General features: G+C 40.0%; 1 protein-coding gene across 4 annotated transcripts in view; it reads right to left on the minus strand.

Moving 5' to 3' along the window:
* Window positions 1–20,466, minus strand: part of sgcd (sarcoglycan, delta (dystrophin-associated glycoprotein)) — a 124,724-nt gene that overhangs the window by 42,646 nt on the left and 61,612 nt on the right. For 3 of the 4 annotated variants that reach the window (XM_061703085.1, XM_061703086.1, XM_061703087.1), the window contains one exon: window positions 3,191–3,376. In XM_061703085.1, the coding sequence (XP_061559069.1) occupies window positions 3,191–3,376 (186 nt within the window). Of the gene's footprint in view, window positions 1–3,190; window positions 3,377–17,431; window positions 17,572–20,466 lie in introns of those variants that run through there. The other variant, XM_061703088.1, reaches the window with a different exon arrangement.

The following is a 20,466-nucleotide window of genomic DNA, read 5'->3' on the forward strand; positions in this document are numbered from 1 at the left end:
ACCATTCGGATGCTTTTGGAGAGTGTCACATTGAGCTGGGAGCTAAATTGCTCAAATATGCAAAGAGATTCTCGCTGCCGCCTCGGAGCAAAAGCCTCTCGCATGCACACGCCATCTGCTCAGCCCACACCGAACATTACGACATTATGCAGTCGGCGCCCTTCGTGCTGCAAGAATACAGCAGCAATTGTTCTAGAAAAATGTCAAATTGTAACCAAAGTAGTTGTTGTACGTGTGCTCATAATTACGAATTTTCCTCTGTATTTTTTCTTCTCAGCTAACTTTTCTCTAAAAATGATGAATTTGTCACCAAATGTTATGACTAGTCTCTGTAAATTCAAATTCTTGAAAATCATATGACTACAACTTTGTAGTCAGACCTTATTCTTGAAAAAGAATGAAATGAAAAATTACAAAAGAAATGATCATATTACGACGATGATAATTCATTTCTGACTTTATTCTGATCAAAAATTCTGAATTTATCCTTGTAAACTTAAATGTTTTTATCGTCTCATTACCATTTTTTTTTCTAGAAAATTGCGAAAAAAGTATCAAATTACTCCAAATATATACATTCAGACTTGTTTTCTCGTTGTATTACGACTCCTCCCTGCACATTTAAAATTCTATAAATCAGATTACCAAACCTTTATATTCATTAAATTTTGATTTTATTCTCGTAAAAAAACTAACTTCATCCTTGCAAACTTTGATTTTTTTTCTCGTACATACAATTTGTTTTTCTGGAAAATTACAACAAATGTCATGTTAGTACAGCTTTAAAATCCTTCATGTCAGAATGTTTTTCTCATAATATTTATAACTAATGTCTGCAAACCCATTTTTAAAAATCATGTTGTTACAACGTTACAGTATATTCATTAAAGAAATTCTCAGGAAAAATAAATAAATAAATAAATACAAAATCTGACAATTGTTGTAAACGTATCTCTTTCCACATATACAATTATTTTTTTTTTAAATGCAACAAATTTATCATATTACTACAACTTTATAATTGATAAATCCTGATCTCATTCTTGTAAAATAAATATGACTATTCTTATTTTCTCGTAATATTACAACATTTTCTGGAAAATTATGGATGGCCTAATATTCTGATTTTTTTCACATTACCACCTTTTCCAGAATATATTAATTAAAAAAAATAGTTTTTTGCTGTAAAATCATTCCTTTTCATCTCATACAATTGCAAGTTCTTCCTTGTAAAATTGCTTTTTTAAAATAAATTAAAATCAAATCTATTTTTGCCGTAAAGTCATGTCTTTTTCCTCATGCAATTGCAAGTTCTCTAATTATGACTTTTCCATCCTATTACTTCAACTTTATTCTCCTGAACATACATACATTTTTATCAGACTATTGCGGCTTTTTTTTAAAAAAATTTTTTGAAATCATTTACAAACATTTTATTTTGCACTAGTGTATTATGGATTTATTCTCATTAAATTAAAAAATGGATTGATTTTTTCTTTTTTCTTTTTTCCACCAATTGACTGAATTCTATAAATGGGCTGGATTCTGCACATTCCGACACTTCGGAAGTAGCGTAACTTTCCCTCTTCCGCTGGAATCACGTGATTTGAGATTCCACTCTTGTTTCCCGCCTCTGGCTTTCATGCCGTCTCTCCCGCTCACTGTGTCAACTCATCTGTCTCGCCCCTCTGTAAACCACAACGCTCACGATGACTCACATATTACAAAGCGCAACACACACAGAACATGCCAACGAACACACGCGCCGAACATGCCGTCACACAAACGCCGATAGTGATGAATAAAACATGAGGTCCACTTCACAGCGGGGCTTTAATATGAGATCTACATAAATCAGTGAGTACTTTCTCGTGGCACGCGTGAGGCGCTATGACGCTTCAATATGTCGGCCTGCGAGTTTCAAAGGGAGGCAAAAACATTAGAAACGCATTAGCGACAAGGACGTCGTCGTTTCCAAGCGCCGCTCTCGCCCCAGGTGACGGACGACGAGCTAAAGATCGGGCCTCGTATTTCTTTGCGACAACAAGGCGGCCGTTTCATGGGTGTGTCACGGCTTTTAATCTTTGAAAATTCGTACAACCATGTAATAGAAAAAAAGAAAAGAAAAAAGTTTGTAAGTCGGACTTTTTCTGGGAAAAAAAAATAAATCAAAGTATTCGGAATCCGTGGGATAATTTTTCTTTTTTCCGAAGAGGCATCATTTTTCATGGCATTTTTATTTTCAGGAACAGTTTTTATTAAAAAAAAAAAAAAGCCATAACTTTTCAGAAAAAAGTCAATTTTTGAGAAAAATATGTACGTTTACTGGAATAAAGTCGTAATATTGCAAGAATACATTTGATTTTTCAGGAAAATATTTTTTTTTTCCCCATACAAAAAAAAATATTTTTCAGAAACAAACGGCCACATTTGCAAATTTATTTTAAAGGTAATTTTCTAGAAAAATCCTGAATTTTCCAGGATATTTTTTTTTATAAAATCGAGACAGTTTTCAGTTGAAAGTTGGGGCAAAAATTACATTTCCCTCCTACACCCCCCCCCCCCCCCCCCCCCTTAGAAAACTTATTTTTCAGGAAAAAGCAAGTAAGTAGTATTTATTTATTTTGAAAAATGTGATGTGTTCGGAGAAGAAACATACAGGAAATAAAAATTTTAATTCTATGTGAGCTGAAAGGGGCTGTGTATAAAAATGAAGAGAGGGGGCTATTTTGAGGTCGGGCTCGTCATCCGTTCACTTTCATTTCAATTGAACCTGCCCCGACGATCATTGCTGGTGCAGTTGCATTAAAAATGATAAATACAATTAAGAACTGCTGTAAAACAACATTTGTATATTTATAGACTGTATTTGTGTGGCTGAGACTCGCTCGCTTATAAACCGGAAATGCATGTTGCCGTTCAGCTGAGTTGATTGAGTGGGTACCAACCACCAAGTGGGCATGTACTTGAATATTAATTTTGTCAAAAAATGTAGAGGCTATTTACATAAAACATTTTTAAACACTGTCACAGATTTATTTTGATTTATACAAAAATATTCTGATGGAAGGGGAGCTTTAAAAGAACGAAAAAAATAAATAAAAATCATCAGATTTTTTTTTTTTTTTTTTCCCTTTTAGCTACTGTATATGTGCAGCATTTGTAAGCGAGTAAAACCAACGGGACTTACGATGGTGAAGTTCATGACCTTGAGGATCCAGATGGTGAGCGCCAGGTTGACGAGGATGAGTATCATCAGCAGCAGGACGAAGAAGTAAAGGCAGCGTTTCCTCCAGCCGTAGATTCCCACTTTGTACACTTGCGCTTGTTCTGAACTCTGGACATTGTTCCTATGACTGCACTGTTCTTGGGTCATCTGCCAGGGAGAACAGAACAGGATCGACAGAACAGGATCAGGATCGATGGAGGTCTCGTCACGGAAATGACGAATGACAACAAATATGACAAATTGACTCGACAGGTTCAAAGTCGGAATGATTTTTGGTACTTGTGAGGTGAGCAAAAAAAAAAATTATTATTTTTGTTTTTTTGTTTGCGTGGCTATTGCTATGATACAATATATGTAATAATTTTGCAATATCAAGAATGTAAAGTTCTGACTTCAATCTCTTAGACGCATAACTATTTTTAGTTTTTTCTCGTAAAAATTAAATTCCGACTTTATTCATGTTAATGTATAAACTTATTTGCGAAAAATAGAACTTGCTGGTAATTTTATGACTTCAGTCTCAATAAATGTTTTTTTGACGTCATCTGTCTAGTCTTTAAATTGCAACTCTTCCCATCCTGGCTGGCACGACGTGGCCGTAAATTTTGCTCACGCGATGCACTTCGTCGTCGAGTGCTTGACAAAAGTTTAGTTAGCGATCACATTGACTGATCGGCCCATAAAGCCAGCAAAACGCTTCCGTGTCTCCTCAGCCCTGCCGATGCCATCCGATAGCGATTAATGATGATTCTAATTGTCTAACTACGCCGAAGTGGGGGCGCTTGAAATAACCGCCTGAATAACTCTGCGGCTAAAAGACAACCTCAGTGTTTTTGGCCGTCAAATGGCTTTTGACAAGCAGGCGCGTTAGCGGCTAACTGAAACAAATGGCACAAGACGTGAGGCCCCGGTTGTAGACTAGCTTGCTTGTTTCCATTCCGATTGGACGGCGGATCTTTTGTTTGATGTCTCGGGCTAAAGGACGGGAGGGAAATCACGAAGCGGGAGGGCAAAGCTAGCAAAGAAAATTCCGATTATTCGCACCAGGCTTCAAGCTTGGCAGTCTCATTTCCTGGGATTTAGTTCAACTCGTGTCCCCACCCCGCCGTGAGCTCTTCTTCACTCAAGCCTAATCTATGAGAAGAGGAACAAAGGTGTGGCAACGACTGCAGCGGGCCCTCGGCTGACGACCAAACCAACATACGGCGTTTCGAGGTTAGCAATTGCGCGGAATGAACTCGTTTGTTCCGTGGTGTAGGAATATGTGGTCCATGAGTTCCCGCAGTACTTGCTTTTTCATTTGACTGTTTCAAGTGCCTTTCATATTTTTCAAATATTTACAGTATAACTTTACGACTGTGCTAGTGCAGGTTAGTGACAGACTACGGCGCAGTCTGACTTGCGTACAAATTCGGGTTACAGTCGCCACTGCAAAACCTTACTTATGAATAATCAAATGAACAACAACCAACATTTCAGACCTGCGAACACTTTCAAGTCAGTACAAATTTTGTTTGCAATTCTGAGTTGGACGCCTTTCAGTGTAGTACGACATTTTGCTACGAGTCATGCCGGCCAGCACTGAAGTCTCCACAGACATATCCCCGCAACGCCATCTGAAACCAAGTCGGCTGTAGTAATATCACAACTAAAGCTGACAGTCCGTAATAGGGCGTATAAAAACTTGGAGGCTGTTCACAGTGGGATGGGAAGTGCATATGGATTTCGAAGCAGCTCGCCCTCGGCGCCTACAGCTCTTCTAAAGCGAAATAAATAAAGTGTTTATGCCACAAACCCACAAAAGGTTCTTGGGGTAGACCTGGAAAAGAACAACCTCGTAAATACAGGATTTGTAAAACGTTTCACTTTACAGACGACAATCCCTGTTTGCAATGAGCTGTAAAAATGACCATAAAAGTAAAAAAGCCAAACACATACTTTGTTTTCAACGCAAGAAAGACATTTTTATGAAATCCCTGTTGAAGGGAACGTGATGGAATGTTCACGAAAGCCTAATCCGTCAGTCGAGGAACAAAGATGCGGCGACGGCGACTTGGCGGACTATTTAGGGAGTGTTATCGCCGGAAGCGCTAAAAATACTTTCGGCGGCGTTAATCAGATTTAATTGCCGTTTTGTCTCACTCGATTATTCGGTGTGACATTGTTTTCAAAGGCTCTCCTGAAAAGACAAAAAAAATAAATAAATACAAAATCCAATGATGGAGCTCCAGTAAAAAGAATCACTGTGCCAAAATCAGCGATGGACGACGGGGGAGGAGAAGCTAATCAGAGGCAAAACAAACTATTGGACCTCGTGCATGCACTGCTGCGACACTTGTTCAACCAACTAGAGAGGAGAAAAAAAAAAAAAAAAAAAAAAACAGCAACCCCCCCCCCACCCAAAAAAAACAACAACAACAAAACAAGTACAGCTCTTATTACGAGAGAAATGAGCTTCTTACAAAAATGTTATTGGCCGCGTCAGAGCGCCAAACAGCCAAGCAGCTGCCCGATTCAGCCCTTTTATGGACTGCACGTGGACGCGTACCAGCCAGGACCCGCCGCAGCCAACGGCCGCGGCCCCTCGGCAGCCGTACGAATACGAATCGAGCCAATGGCCGAGAGCCAGCGGCGCTTTATATTAGCGCACAATGTGCAGATAAACAAACCGTTACAGAAATGATTAAAAAGTTTTAGTGGGTGTAAGTTTAAGGTCACGGAACAACACCTCCACCAGCCAAAGAAACCGAATGAGTTTTCACTACAAGAGTGGCATGCAAAGTTGGGTAAAAAAGTAAATTTGGGTGGGGGGCTAATGATTGGTTAAATGCAAGGATTACCCTCATAGACTCTTGACTGTTTGAAGCAGGAGAGTGATTCTTAGAGCGTGGCACACGTACGCACAGGCCGGTGTCAAGATTCTGTTATGACAACCGTGAGTAAAAATATTGCGGTTTCACAGTATCACGGTAGTGCAATTACCAATCTAAAATGTATTGAAATGTTTGGGGAAATAACTTCCCCCCCCCCCATTGAACATGCGCTGCACGTACATTAGTAAACATGAAAAGACAATAAACAATATAACTGTTTTCATTCAAATCAAAATGTAGTACAAGAGTAAAAGTAGTTATTTCTCAGAAAATGAGAAGTTACTACTCTGCTCACGCCCGGTTTGTGAAATAACGTTCGGGCGGAAGCAAACGGATATTAGCCTTGCTATTTGGCTAGTTATCTGACTTGATAGCGAGTCTATCGTATTTATTCCACTAATTGTAGACACGCCAACTCTGACAGCTGGTTGCAAACGTTCATTTCAAGACAGTGTTATAGTAATATATTAACGTAAAAAAAACACGCTCCCTCTAGTGGTACGCAAAAGACTCACTGAATTATATGTTCAAACGCCATACAATGCTAGTGGTATAAACTTTTTTTTTTAATTCACTACAGTAGATTTGTAAAGTATAATTCAGTTGCATTTAACTTTTAAGTCCAATACATTTGCATTTAATCTTTTCGATCTGTTTGTTTTAGGTACCATTTTTATTTAACCATTGTGCACTGCATTAGGACAGTTTTCTAAATTTCCTATATTTGAGTAGAATTTTTTTTTTTTTCAGTTACTCTGGCTTCCGCCCATATTCCCAAATAATACATTTTAGGTAACGGACTAAATTGTTCACAGGCATCCCGCTTGTCTCGCCAAAACTCGGCTAGGATAGGCTTCAGTTACCTGCCGCCCTAAGGAGGACAAGCATGTTAGAAAATGGGTGGATGGATGATATCGCATCGAGCATCCGCAATTTTTATATGCAATCGATTGGTGACTAGGGACCAGTCCAGGGGGAACACCACATTAATTTAGTGGGCATATGGATTAATCCTGGTATTTGTGCTATATTTAGCTGACCTTTTTATCCCGTATCATATTCAACGGACAAAAAGTGAAAAAAGAAATCTTGCAGAGCGACGCCACTTATTATTTTTGTGTGCTGGAATTTATTGTGTTGTATTTTTTTGCGACTCAGCCAGAGGCTCCTTCCCTGCGCCAAGCATATGAGTGTTTACGGTTCATGACACAATTATGATTAAGATGTTAGCCTCTCACCGCGAGGTGAATGCGAAGAGGAGCAAAAAAACAAAAGACAAAAACGAAAATAAAGAGAAAATCAATTTAGCGTCGCTGTCTTTCTGCGAGGAGGATGGTGAGCGGTGTGCCATTGACCTGTCCTCCATGACATTTTAAAAGTATTATTTTTCATTCAAGTGTGAGATTGTCCTGAGGGGGAGTGGGCAGATATAATAAACGCAACATTTAATTTCACTGTGGCCTTGTGCGATTCATTTTCAGCCACATCTTGATCATTAACAACACCATATAATTGCTTGGAGCCAGACCGATGCTTTCCGTGCTCCAAAAAAGCCTTAAATAAAAAACACTCCTTTAAGGCGGCGTGCGCTTGCAACAAAAACATCCACGCGTATCGCTAATTAATCACCGCTGAATAGTAAACGAGGTGCGGAAAAGAAATTGGGTTTTAAATCATTTTTAAAGGAGGAAAAAGGTAAGTTGACGCATCAATCCCTGAGTGGAAAATGAAGGCAAAAACAAATTATCTTCATATCGCAGGAAATCACTCAATGCTAAATAGAATGTTAGTTCTGCTTCCTTACTTCAGCAAGTAGAGTAAGTAACAGAGAGTGGAAAAAAAAGTGAGTAATTGGCAGCCTCCTAAAAATGTAAAAAATGCGTGCTCCAGTTAAGAGGCAAGCAGCAGCGTTCTGGACCAATTGTAAACGAACGAGGAGAGCCTGGCTGACACTAACATAGAGGGCATTAAAATAATCAGGTTTGGTGGTGACAAAAGCATGAATAAACCTCTCACAGTACTTAAAGGAAAGGAAAGGCTCATCCTTAGATGAAAATATCAATTGAAAAAGATGGATTTTAGAACTGAATTTATCCGTTGATCCATTTTAAAATCACTGTCAATTTTTATCCTCAAATTCGTAACAGTGTGTCTGATATTGGGAGCAAGGGAACTCAAGTTAGGAGGGGCATTAGAGGTACCAATGGGTCCAAGCACTATGATTTTGGTTGTACTTTCATTGCAATTTAAAAGGTTTATAGCCATCCAAGCTTCAATGTCCTTCAGGCAATCCAGCAAGGTCGTTACACAATTAGAGACATTTGGTTTAAGGGGCAGGTAGATTTGGTTATCGTCTACATAAAAGTGGAATGAAATGCCATATTTTTTAAATGATAGCCCCCAAGTGGAGCAGGTACAGGTAGAAGGGGATAGGCCCAAGAATGGAGCCTTGAGGGACTCCGTTTTTCAAGAAGCGCAGCGGAAAAAGCGATGCTTACCAAGACGAACAGAACCACTTTTATTGGACAGATAAGACCGCAACCACCGAAGAGTACCACTAATGCCCACACAATGGTCGAGGCGAGAGATGAGGATATTGTGGTCCGCTCTGTCGAAGGAATCTGTAAGGTCTAAGATGAATAAGAATGGCATAGTCCCCACTGTTAGTCACTGTAAACAAATCATTACAAACTCTTACAAGTGCTGATTCTGTTTCAGATTGGATAACCTCGTGGATGCCACGTACGTGTGTGTGTATATATATATATATATATATATATATATATATATATATATATATATATATATATATATATATATATATAAAGACTGCAGTTGTCAGAGTACAATTTTCTCCAGTATTTTTAAAACTTAAGGGAGTTTAGTAATGGGTCTAAAATTGTTTAAAACTGTAGTATGGAGGTTAGGTTTTTTTTTAATTAAGGGTTGCACCCCAGCCTCTTTCAGACGTTTTGGTACATCAACTCTGGCAAGACTGTGACAAGAAAAAAAAAAAGAAAAAAAGGGAAGAGGTATAACATTCATAAGGGAACTTGAGGGAGGAAGGGAGGATTTTTAGGGTTTACAGCTTCAACAGTTCAGTTCAGGAAGTTAACTTTTATTTTTATTTTTTTAAAAGCCCATACAAATGACTATAATTGTGTTATTTTGTTAGAATGTTTGTCTGCTGCTCACTCGCTAGCTTCTCCCCGTCAATTTATTTCCCGTCTTTTTTGGGGGGGAAAAGGCTTTTGGAGGTTTCGGAGCCTGGGATACGTCGTCGTCATGACGGCGGGGTGCCAGTGAAGACTAAGCCTGGCAAACTCACTTCTATTTCCCTCAGATACTCCACTCTAGGTGTCTTTGAATCCAGTCCAGGATGAAAGCTATTAGATTGTGTGTGTGTGTGTGTTTGAGACTTAAAAAAGTCAAAGATGGCAAGAAAAAAAACCCAAATAGTTTGTATTCAACTTAGCTTCATTGCAAACTTCTCTCACCAAAGTTCAGCGGGAGACACTCCAGTTAAGCGCCACCCGAACGAGGACAAGTGCTTCTAGAAAATGGATGGCCGGATGTTATTACTGTGGGTGACATTTTTGATAAAGTTCATTTGCAGTGGTTGCCTGCAGCTGGCCGCTTTTTAACAAAACGGCGACAATCAGTACGTTTTCTCTCGTCATTATTATCAAAGCCGCTGAAGAGCATTGCTAAAGCTACTTGGCGCTCCCAAAAACATTTCCCGCACACGCCGCCGATTTGGAATAAACACGAAGAGGACAAAGTTACTCATCCATCAACCGTTAACTTGCATTGTCTCTTTTGTTGCCGCCGGGCCTGCGTTCAAAGCCGTAACCGGCTGACCATTTATTGCTTTCTCATCCTTTTTTAGGAAAAAAAAATAAAAAATAGCTCTATGTGGTCTGAAAGTCGTTTAAGTGTTGACTGTGATTAGGGAGTTGCTTGTTTTTGTTTTTTTCCTACGGTCTCCAAGTATTAAACACAACGCGAAGGGCCAGTGCGTATGAGAATAAAACCTGTCTTGTTGATGGAAGGCGAGGAAAACGCTGAATAAAATGCCGTTGTTCACATTTTACAGTGTCACCAAGGATGACTCAAAGACAAGTGTGTATATAAACTGATGAAAATGTAGTTTTGGAGTGCCGAACACAACCTGCCAAAATCTCACTCTCTCAATAGCGCCCCCTGAAAAGTAAAAATCCGCCCTGGATACCATTTTGACCAATCAACAAAAATCTTCTTCATCAGACGTTTTGGTTTGAAGCAAATTCCTACAAGGGGAATTTGACCAAATGAGCCCTAAAAATGAGCAGTTTTGGTGTAGTACAACCCATTACAATCACAGCGCAGTAACATTGTAATACGACGAATCCTTTCGAATAGCAGTAACCAGTAGTTTATTTATATTCCATTTTGGAAGTAGCTCGCCCAACACTTCTGACCACCCACCAGCGCCAAAGTGTATTTTTAGCCAAGGGGGGCGGTCATGGCGATTGACTCGGGAGGTATGAGGACTCGTCTCCTTACTTTGAAGTTGAAGTGGGCTGAAGTGAGCTTCTAGAACTATCCACACAAGATTTAGAGAACTGCCGTGTCTTCTGCGAGAAGAAAGGTATCCCGGTCTCTCGCAACTCCGGCCTTCCTCGATTTAGGGGATTTAGGGATTAGGTTCATTTCTTGTACGATATTGTGCAGAAGTCTTAGGTCATCATTCGATCGGGTGTTTTAGCAATGAGTATATTCGATTCGGTCAGATCGATTATTGATTAACAGCGTTTTAAGGCACAATGGAGTGCAATACCAAGCTAGAACCATCAGAGGCAGTGTTAGTCTAACTTCATAACATTCAGGAACAATCTCTCATCCCGGTACAAACAATATTTTAAAATGACGATTAATCGATCATCATCATCTTGTAAACTATTTTCCACATTCCACTAATTCCCACATTTCCCAAATTCCACACTTTTTACAATACAATTCCCAAATTTAAGAAACATTTTACACATTTACCTCCTTTACACATTTACACATTTCGTTACCGATTAAAACCATTCCAACATCAAAATATTCCGCTCTTTCAGGACATGTTAGGACCTACTTGTCACGTTCCAGAAATTGACAAATTTCCAACATTAAAATTCATAAATCAGCGATTTTATATACTGTATTTACCTCCTCCTCCTTACACATTTCTCGATCTATTCAAACCATTCCAAGTCTCACATTCCGCATTTCAACAATTAAATCGATTCCACAGCATTTCAATTCAGCTTCATAGCATTAACACACTATTTCTACAGAAAGTGCATTGTCTAGTTTTCATTTGCTTTTTCTATCAGTGAACGGTTAATAAGGAAAGAAAAAAAATCGATCAAAATTGGAAAGCAGATTTTTGTGGGAAAAAAAAAAAGACATTTTATTTTAAAGTCATATTGCCCAGTTATAATAATTTCTTTTGAACAGTCCGTAGCTTTCCCTCTTCAAATGTGAGGCAGACGTGCTAACCACTAGTACACCATGCTGCCCTGTATGTTAGCACAGATGTAAAAAACAAAACAAAAAAACAATCTACTGATTTTTCCCTGAAACCCAACCAAAGGCTAAGGAAAAATGATTTTGGCAGCCTTGTTGGAGGTCTGTGCTGTTTTTCCCAATGGTTTATTACAACTCAGCAGAGTCAGTTCATGTCCTTAACAGTATTTTTTATGCAAAACACGCAATTCTGGATGAATCTTCAATGCACAAATTCCCCAAGCTGTCTGGCCCGTTTTATCTTCACCGGCGCCACGAATCCCACTCTCGACGTAACCGTCTCTTTAAAAGTCAGATTTTCCTGTTGTTGTATTTGTTTGTGTGCGTGTTCGCTTTTGGAAGCCGGCTGACTGATCATTGGTATGCGCCACGCCGCTTGCTAACCTGCTAAAACAATAACATTTGCGTTAAGTGCCCATCGTTCTGGCTCCACCATCGTTCTGGCTCCACTGTCAAGCCGCCGCTTGACGCAGCAAACAAAGAGTTGTAAACCACGGCAACGCGCAGCCGCCCAAAGGATGAAAGGCCAAAATAACTTTTTGATGTGATGAGGTTAGGGAAGGGGGAAAAAAAAAAAAAAAAAAAGATATGAGTATGTATGACTGTTTAACATCCACCAAAGGAATCGTCATGAGCAGGCCTTTCAACATAAAGAATCATTACTATCAAACACGTTGTATGCGCTGTATGTGTTGCTGCTCTGTGTGTTACAGTAGGAGTCATTTGAAGGTTCATTATTGTTATTATTGCAATAGCTATGCTAATTTCTATTAGCTCATCAATGGTGTTTCGCATTATATTTTATATTTACTCCGCCTCTTCCGCCAATCTGCAGGAGCCGTGCGGCATTTTGTCGCCTCAAGATTGCAAGTCTGTAAATTATTTTTTTTTTTAAAATTTTAAGACAGTAACGATTGAAAGCCTGTTTATTTAAAAATGGTTCGCTGTAATGCTTCGGTACAGAAGGAAGCGGTCAGCCACGAAAGTAACTTTCATACAGATTTATTTCTGCCTATTACAATGCTTCGTCAGTTCATTATTTTATTTGTTGCATGACTCATGGCTCTAAGAGCTGTAAAAAAAAAAAAAAGTTTGGGACGATGATGTAACCACAGTCATTTGCTATAAATTGTGAAGCTTTAAAGCCTTATTGTGTGGTTGATGATCAGGGATTTGTTAGCGTATTAAAGTAGCGATTAAACATGATTTTGGGGTGGTGCCGTGTTGAGGTTAGTGCACAATGGTATATGGTAGCAATTTAGGGTATAATATCAACTTGAACAATGTGGTGGTTGGTAACTTAAGCAAGGTTCAGCATTTTTGTTTTTCCATACTGTAATTTGTAAGTAAGAAGCAGTCGCGGTATCGCGAACTCAAAGCTAAAAGCACAAACGCTACAACAATGCAGTGAATCAGAATCTGTGTTCTAACATTTTTGTAACTCAGCATACAAGTCGTATTTTTTTAAATTTATTTTTGTATTTTATTTTATTTTTTACAGACAATCCTTTTCAGCACTTCGGCGCAATCAATAATTGCACCCCCCCCCCCTGAAAAAAAAAAAAATAAATCCACTTTTGAGACCTGCGTTTATGCAGTTTTACATTTTTCAGGCTCTACAGTGCAATTGTCATGTACTTTTAATGGCTCTACCTTACAGTTGAAAGCTTTGCAAAATTGCACCTCTCAAGTGCCATGCTGTGTCGCCTCCAGGGTCGAATGACTGGATTGCTACATTCACCTTTTGCATGTTTTTTTTTTTTTTTTTTTTTTTTTTTTTTTTAAATAATGCAGCCCCTGAGAGCCCTCCATTTACTCTATTTTTGACATAACACGTCTCACTGTCTAGCTTAAGGTCACTACTCTGCTCGTCTTCACTAGTAAGATTACTAGTAAGAGCACTAGTGGAACAACTGTTGTATGTAAAAAAACAAAACATTTAGTTGTTACTAAATGTAATTTTTGGTGCTACTAGGAGGGTCCAGAAGGCTACTTGGGCGTGACACAAGCCTATTTGTTGAGCCTAGTAGTATTATGGGTGCTGGACAGATGTTTACTAGTAAGGTTCAATCGTGTACTTGTAAGGCCAAAAGTGGCAAAAAATATAGTAAGACAGTCATTCTACTTGTTGTATTACTAGAGAGGACAAGGAGCGTACTAGAGCAGGGACCTTAAGCTGGATATCAGGTGGCGTTCCATAGAGGACACCATATAAGGATTAACTTCAAATACTAACCTTGTTCAATTCTGCCCTTTCAAAAAAAAAGTTGGCAGGGACTTCGGTTGGCGGAGGAGCGAAGACTATGAAAAACACGAAGGGGAACGGAGACACGGGGTCGCGGGCTGGAAGGCCGCAACATATTTGGGGACAGGACTAAAAGTGTGTCGAGTGACAGCTGCCGACTGGAACGCTGGGGGCGGGGCGTTCGCTACGTGCCTCGTCTGCTTCAGACCGAGGCCTTTAAAACAATTGGGGAGGGGGGAAAAACAGCAGGACACACAGGAAATCAGAGTGGGTTCTTGTCACCACTCAATAGGCAGAAATCTGCTGGATATTTTGGGGGGGATCTTGTCAGAAAAAGGAACATTTTCTTAGCGCTAACGGTAATTAAGGATCATTTCACTGGGAGTATTTTGTCAAGTTTAACCAGTGCGGGTTCGATTCGGGACTCTACCTGCAGCAATCTTCTTTAATATAGGGGAATTGTTAATTGTAAAAAAAATAATAATAATAATAATTAATTAAAGATTGAGTCACAGGGATCTTTCTGCCAAGTCGTGTTGTGATAAACAAGTCAGCAATCTAGCACCATCAAATCAATTTTTAATTTTTTTATTTTTTATTAAGCAATAATGCTAATTAAGTATTGACGGACATGAAAGGCTGTGTAATGTTAAACTCGTGCTGGTTGTATTCGGCACTCGAGCAGCCACAACTTTTTTCAAAATCCGGGGATTTTTCATCTGAACAAAGCAAAGCTCTGTTTTTTTACACATATTAAACCAATGCAGGTTCTGCGGTGGCTGTGCTTACCAGTCGGCCACCATGTTTTTTTTTTTTTTTTTTTTTTTTAACCAGAACAAGGGTATTTTTTAGCGATAATACAAATTAAGTATTGCTTTACAGAGATTATTGTGTAAAGTTTTGTTGCGTTAAACCAGTGCTGGTTCTCCAATTCCGCATTCTGCCAGCCACAGTTTTTTCATCGTATCTTATTGAACTGAGCATATTTCCGACCCCAGATGCTTCAGGTGGGTGAAGTCTTAAATTCTTTAGCGGTAATGCTCATTTCGGATTGCATCAGAGGGACTATTTGGCCAAACTGTGTCATGTTAGTTCAGATTCTAGTCCGTGCTCTAGCAGCTACAAACTTCTTGACTACCCGGGAATTATTTTTCATATCAGAAGAAGGATCTCATGAAGCTTCATGTGGCTGGAGGCGATGCTTTCTGCACAATCACGATCCGTCTGAAACCTCCACAAAAAGAAAAGAAAAAGAGGATAATGAGACTTTAACAATCCTACTCTTGTTTTAACACTTACTGTATGTATGTCTATTCGAAGACAAGTCCACATAATATTGTAAATGAATGACACAACAAATGTTCACAAACTTTGCCCTTCGTGAACGTCCTGGGCTAGAAAAGGCACATATTCTCAATTAGCTTAATCGAGCGTGGTTTTGGCCACGTCCTGTCTTGGAGGTCCGCGGATATCCTTGTTGTGAATATGGAGATAATGAGAGCAGAATAATGCCAAATCCTGAGGCATCAATTGGGAATTATTAATTACTTTTCACAACAGCTGTATTGGGGCACCTCAATTTTGAAATAATGTTTTTTGAGACGTGGTCAAAGGAGGGTTCCGTTGCCAATGAATGAGCCTTTACCCAAAAAAATAAATAAAAATAAAAAACATCAGAAAATGAAGAAAATCTAGAAGTTATGGAAGACACTGAAGGCTAATAAACGGACTCACAACTCACAAAATAAGAAACAAGGAAAATGAAAGCAGGTTTTTACTGCTGCACCATGGGAGGCGCTATTGGCAATAATGAAAAAAGAATGTTGAGAATAGCGAGCTAAAACGAGGATGCACAAAATGATGTGCAAAAGTAAGAATTAAAGCAAGTTTTAAATGTTGTAAAATTGGGGGGGCGACTCCAGATAACGGTAAAACAATGTACACGCTAGCGAGCGAGCTAAAACACGGGGGAAATTATGTAAAAGAAACGATGTTCTCAATGAAAGTGCTAACAATTGCATTTACAACACACAAAATAAAAAAAGAGCAGAGATTAAAGCTGGTTTTCTTTGTTAACCATGGTCGGCGCTATAAGAGTCAAACTAGAAAAATGTAGAGACCAGCAAGCAAGCTGGAACCAGGGGAAAATACCATCAGAAAGTGATAACAAAAGGACTCCAAACGCACAATAAAAGAAAGTAGCAAAATTAAAGCACTGCGGTACCGTAGGAGGCGCTATTACACATAACGCAAAAAGAATGCACAGGCTAACGAGCAAGCTAAAACATGCTTTCTGAATTTTTAAGTCATAATATAAAGAAAATCTATAGGTTTTTTAAAATGAATTTTGAATACTTTAGACCACATCAAGATTCCAGACTTGAACTCGTCCCAAAAAGCCCCTCGAGCAAATATTGGCTTTCCTCGGGAGGTCACTCGCTGCGCTCCCCGCAGCCAGCAGCCAGTAGCTTTACTCTTCAGCACGCAACCCCGTCTTACTTATTTATAGCAGATTCCCTTTCCCCAGAGAGACGACGCAATTGAAACCAAATGTGTGGCCGGGAGCCACCCCGTCACCCAACCAACCCTCAACGCCCCCGCTTCCTCCCCTTCGCTGTACACAAACATGGCTGGAAAATGTGAGCAGTGGACTTCATTTCTTCACAAATCGCAGTCATTGGCTTGGTTTCATGTTCCCAGCCCACCGCACAACATGAGAACCAAGAAACTACAAGAGAAACCACAGGAGGCGCCACTACAGGCAACGCTAAAAGTAAAGACAGTGAGCTCAAACAAGTCAGAAAACTAACAACGTGTACTAGTGGTGGAAGAAAATTGATTTTTTTTTTTTTTAAAAAGGACATCAAATCAGAAACAAGCAAGTTTAAAGCTGTCGGACAGCAGGAATCCCTATAATAGACTATATAAGAAACATTGTTAGCGAGTGACAACAAGCTAGAATTTTAGTTAAGTTAAAGATATAAAAATAAAAATCTAGCCATTCTGGAAGAAATCAAACACTGACAAAAGGGCTCACAATGCACAAAATAAGAAAGAGCTTAAACCGGTTTCAACTGTTGTACTGAAGGTAATGCTAAAAATGTAGAGGCTAGCTAGTCAGCTAAATTAAACAAAATAAAGAATATAACAATGTTATAATATATAAAGAATACAATATTCCTAACAAAAGGCCTCACAACATACAAACTAAGAAACAAGCTCGTTTAAAGATGTCCCATAGGAGGAGCTATTACAGATGATGGACAGTGCGTTTGAAGGATTGCAAGCGATCTAAAACAAGCGATCAAAATTAATCTGGAACGATACAACTGCGAAGAAAAGGATGCACAAAATTAAACAATTTCAATTAAAGCAGGTTTTGTTTTAGGTCGCAGAGCGGAACTAAAACTAAGTATTCTATGACTGTTGCAACTTTTCCGTTCAAATCTCCTGGCTAGGAAAGAGTTAAGAGGAATCCAGCTCGGCCCACCTCCACGCCCACGACACTTTCCGAGCAAAAGCAAAACTTACCATGATGCCTGCTGCGCTTTTTCGCTTCCGTCCCGTTTCCTGTCAAGCTTCCACGCAATAATTCGGCTTGGGCTGTTCAAAATAGGACGTGAGCGAAGTGGTGCTCGCTGCACTTCTTTTCACTCTCTCGTCAGCTTTTTCCAACACCACAACGCCTCCCCCCCACCCCCACCCCCCGACCCCCGCCTATTTTCACTCTTTCCTAGACACCCGTGACCCAAACTGTCAGACTTTTTTTTTTTTTCCCTCTCCTCCCTTGCTGCCGAGTGAAGTTTTTGCAGACTGCCCTCTGCCTTGACTGCCAGATTTAGAAGCCACATGTGCTGGAAAGTTGAAAGGGGCCGAGCTTACTTGCCATACGTCGTCACGGCGACCCAGGCCAAGCCCCCTCCCCCCACACCCTTTTTTGCAATATTATGTCAACTTGTTTTTACATTTGTATGACAGATAACAATGGTCAAATGTAATTTGAAACTGCAGCGTTAAGAAAGTTTAGGTTTTGTTTCACTAATCGAAATGTAAAGGTTTCTTTTTAAATTAGATAGCGGAAAAACATAACATGGTAAAGTGGGTGTTATATGGGAGAATATTTCAAAATGGCAACACGTACAATCGCAGCAGCTTCCAGCTTTGAGTTTTATTTGTATTTTTCGTACGGTCACCCGCTCCCCAATTATGTTGTAACTGCACCATACAATGACAAAGGATTTGTATTTTATTCTATTGTTTTTAAATCTCCAGATTACAGTCACTCACTGTGCACAGCATACATTTGGTAAGAGAAGTGGGGTACACTCTGAACTGGCTGCCACTCGATCCCGGGGCACAAATAAACACTGCCGTTCACAACTATGGACAATTTAGAGTCGTCAAAGAGCCTAACCGAATTCCACACAGGTTGGCCTCCAGTATTCAAAGCCAGAACCTTTCGACTGTGAGGCAGACGCCCTAACCGCTTGTTCACAAGACAGGAAAACTAGCTTTGGGGTGGAAACTGGATTAAACATAGCTGGTGTGAAGACAACTACATAAGAAAGCAGAGTATATATGCTTTATCTCATTTGCATTAGAATGGTAACACAATTTAAGAATGCACATTGTTAGGGGTGCACAGTGAGTCCTGCAGCGGGAGAAGCAGCGCTTTCGAGAATGCAAATTCCCAACAGCGACCGAGGACAAAGGTTCTCCTTCTCCCGTCTCCTTGGAGCTCCCACCCCCTGTGATCCCATTTGCTCCGCCAGACGGATGCTGACGGTTTGGGGTGGGGGGTCGTGCTTTGATGCTGCAGCCAGCAGACTCGCTCACTGTGCTTTTGTTGGACAAACAAGGGGAGGAAATGGGGGCTAATTTGAGCTGGAAATTGCTGTTAACTGCAGTCAGTGTGCTAGATGAGCTTCCCTAGTTTAGTCATTGTTGTCCTGTGACCCATTTGGCTTCAGAAGACACCTCGTAAAAGCACTCGCAACAACGCTAATTAACATATTATGCTTTTATTTAAAAAAAAAAAAATATCTCAATTTAAAACAACAACCAGGTGTCTTGAGCTTGGTTTATGCGTGACACATGTACATTCTGCACGGAATCAGAACACAACATAACATTTGCATCATTTATATTGTGCCGCTTGCCCCCGGTGTTAGGCGCTATTCTCCCAGACTGCAGGCGGCAGTGTGGAGCATCTATGGCATATAAACAACACTACACCATAATAGAAATAGAAAACACTATTGTTTCACCCCCTGCTGGTAGGAGCTCTTGCTCGTCTGCCATGTTTTTCTGCACTGGACCGTTCGCGTAGTTCCATATTGTTGGAGGTGCGCGGTGCGGAAAACTTCGGAAACGCTTCGTGAACGGGTGTGGTTGCTAAAATGACGTAATTTTGCCACGCGGACCTCAAGCGTAAACCAAGCTTTACTAATATAGTGGTACCTTGGCTAAGTTTTATTTGTTCCGTGCCCTAGCTCGTAACCCAATTTACCCCGAAAACAAACAACAACAAAAAAGTTTGCTTTAAAGACAACAGCAAAACAAAAAAATGCCCATTCCTCATTTGCTAAAAACTGAGCATAAGAATAGCAAACAGAAGCAGAGCAAAGGGCAGCTGAGAGCATTCAGAAGCAACACGGAAAGCTGAGCAGTAGCCAACAAAGTCAGGCTACGTTCAAATCTTGCTAGTGGTTTGAAAATTGCAAACCTTTAATTGCTCCAATTTAATTTAATTTTTTTTATTTTACTCGACCAATGGTGTACCTGAGGCGTAGTCGACAGTCAAGTCAAGTTTAGCCATGGGTCTAAAAAACCGAGGCCCCCAAAAAGACATTCAGGATGACATGTTCTCTCATGGAAACAGCACTTCATCACCAAGACTTTGAAATACATTTGTCAAGTAGTGTAACAGACATTGCCAAACACAAAAACCAGTCCGCCCACCCCCACCACATGGAAAACTTCACCTAGCATTCAAGAATGTTTCGCTTATCAGAAGCTAATGCTGTTAGCCAACACTTAGTTCTTTCTGCATCCGACAAAATCTCAATGCAGCTCTGCTTATTTTTTTGATTTTCTGTGTAGTCTGGCCATTACTTGAAAATGCCGTATTACCCCCACCCAGCCCAGCTGCCAAGTCATGGGCGGAGAAACTCAGCGTGGGGGCGGTTTTATGCAAAACAAAAATTTCAAAACAGCTAACTCAAAGAGACATTTTTGTAAATGGGTAGCTTAATAGAATTTAATTTCACACTTGATGATGGGGTAGGCACTCCACAGACAACTATTTGTGAAGAAGCCCTTAAAAATTGTTTTTTTTCCATATGTCCTGGTAATTGCAGTAAATGCCGTGTTTGGGTTTCCATGCCAGTGAACGCCCACATAAGCCGTGATGAAAATGCAAGGCTGTGTCTCGCCAGCAGGGCAGCCAACGAGGGTTGTTTGGTGTGGGCGCAGGAAAACTACAAACAAAACAAGAGCAATGATTGTTTTGCAGCCGAGGCGGGTCTGAGAAGGCCTGCGTCAAAAGGGGGCAGAAAAGCAAGGGA

This window comes from Phycodurus eques, chromosome 17 (genome assembly GCF_024500275.1).
Source record: "Phycodurus eques isolate BA_2022a chromosome 17, UOR_Pequ_1.1, whole genome shotgun sequence".
NCBI lineage: Eukaryota > Metazoa > Chordata > Actinopteri > Syngnathiformes > Syngnathidae > Phycodurus > Phycodurus eques.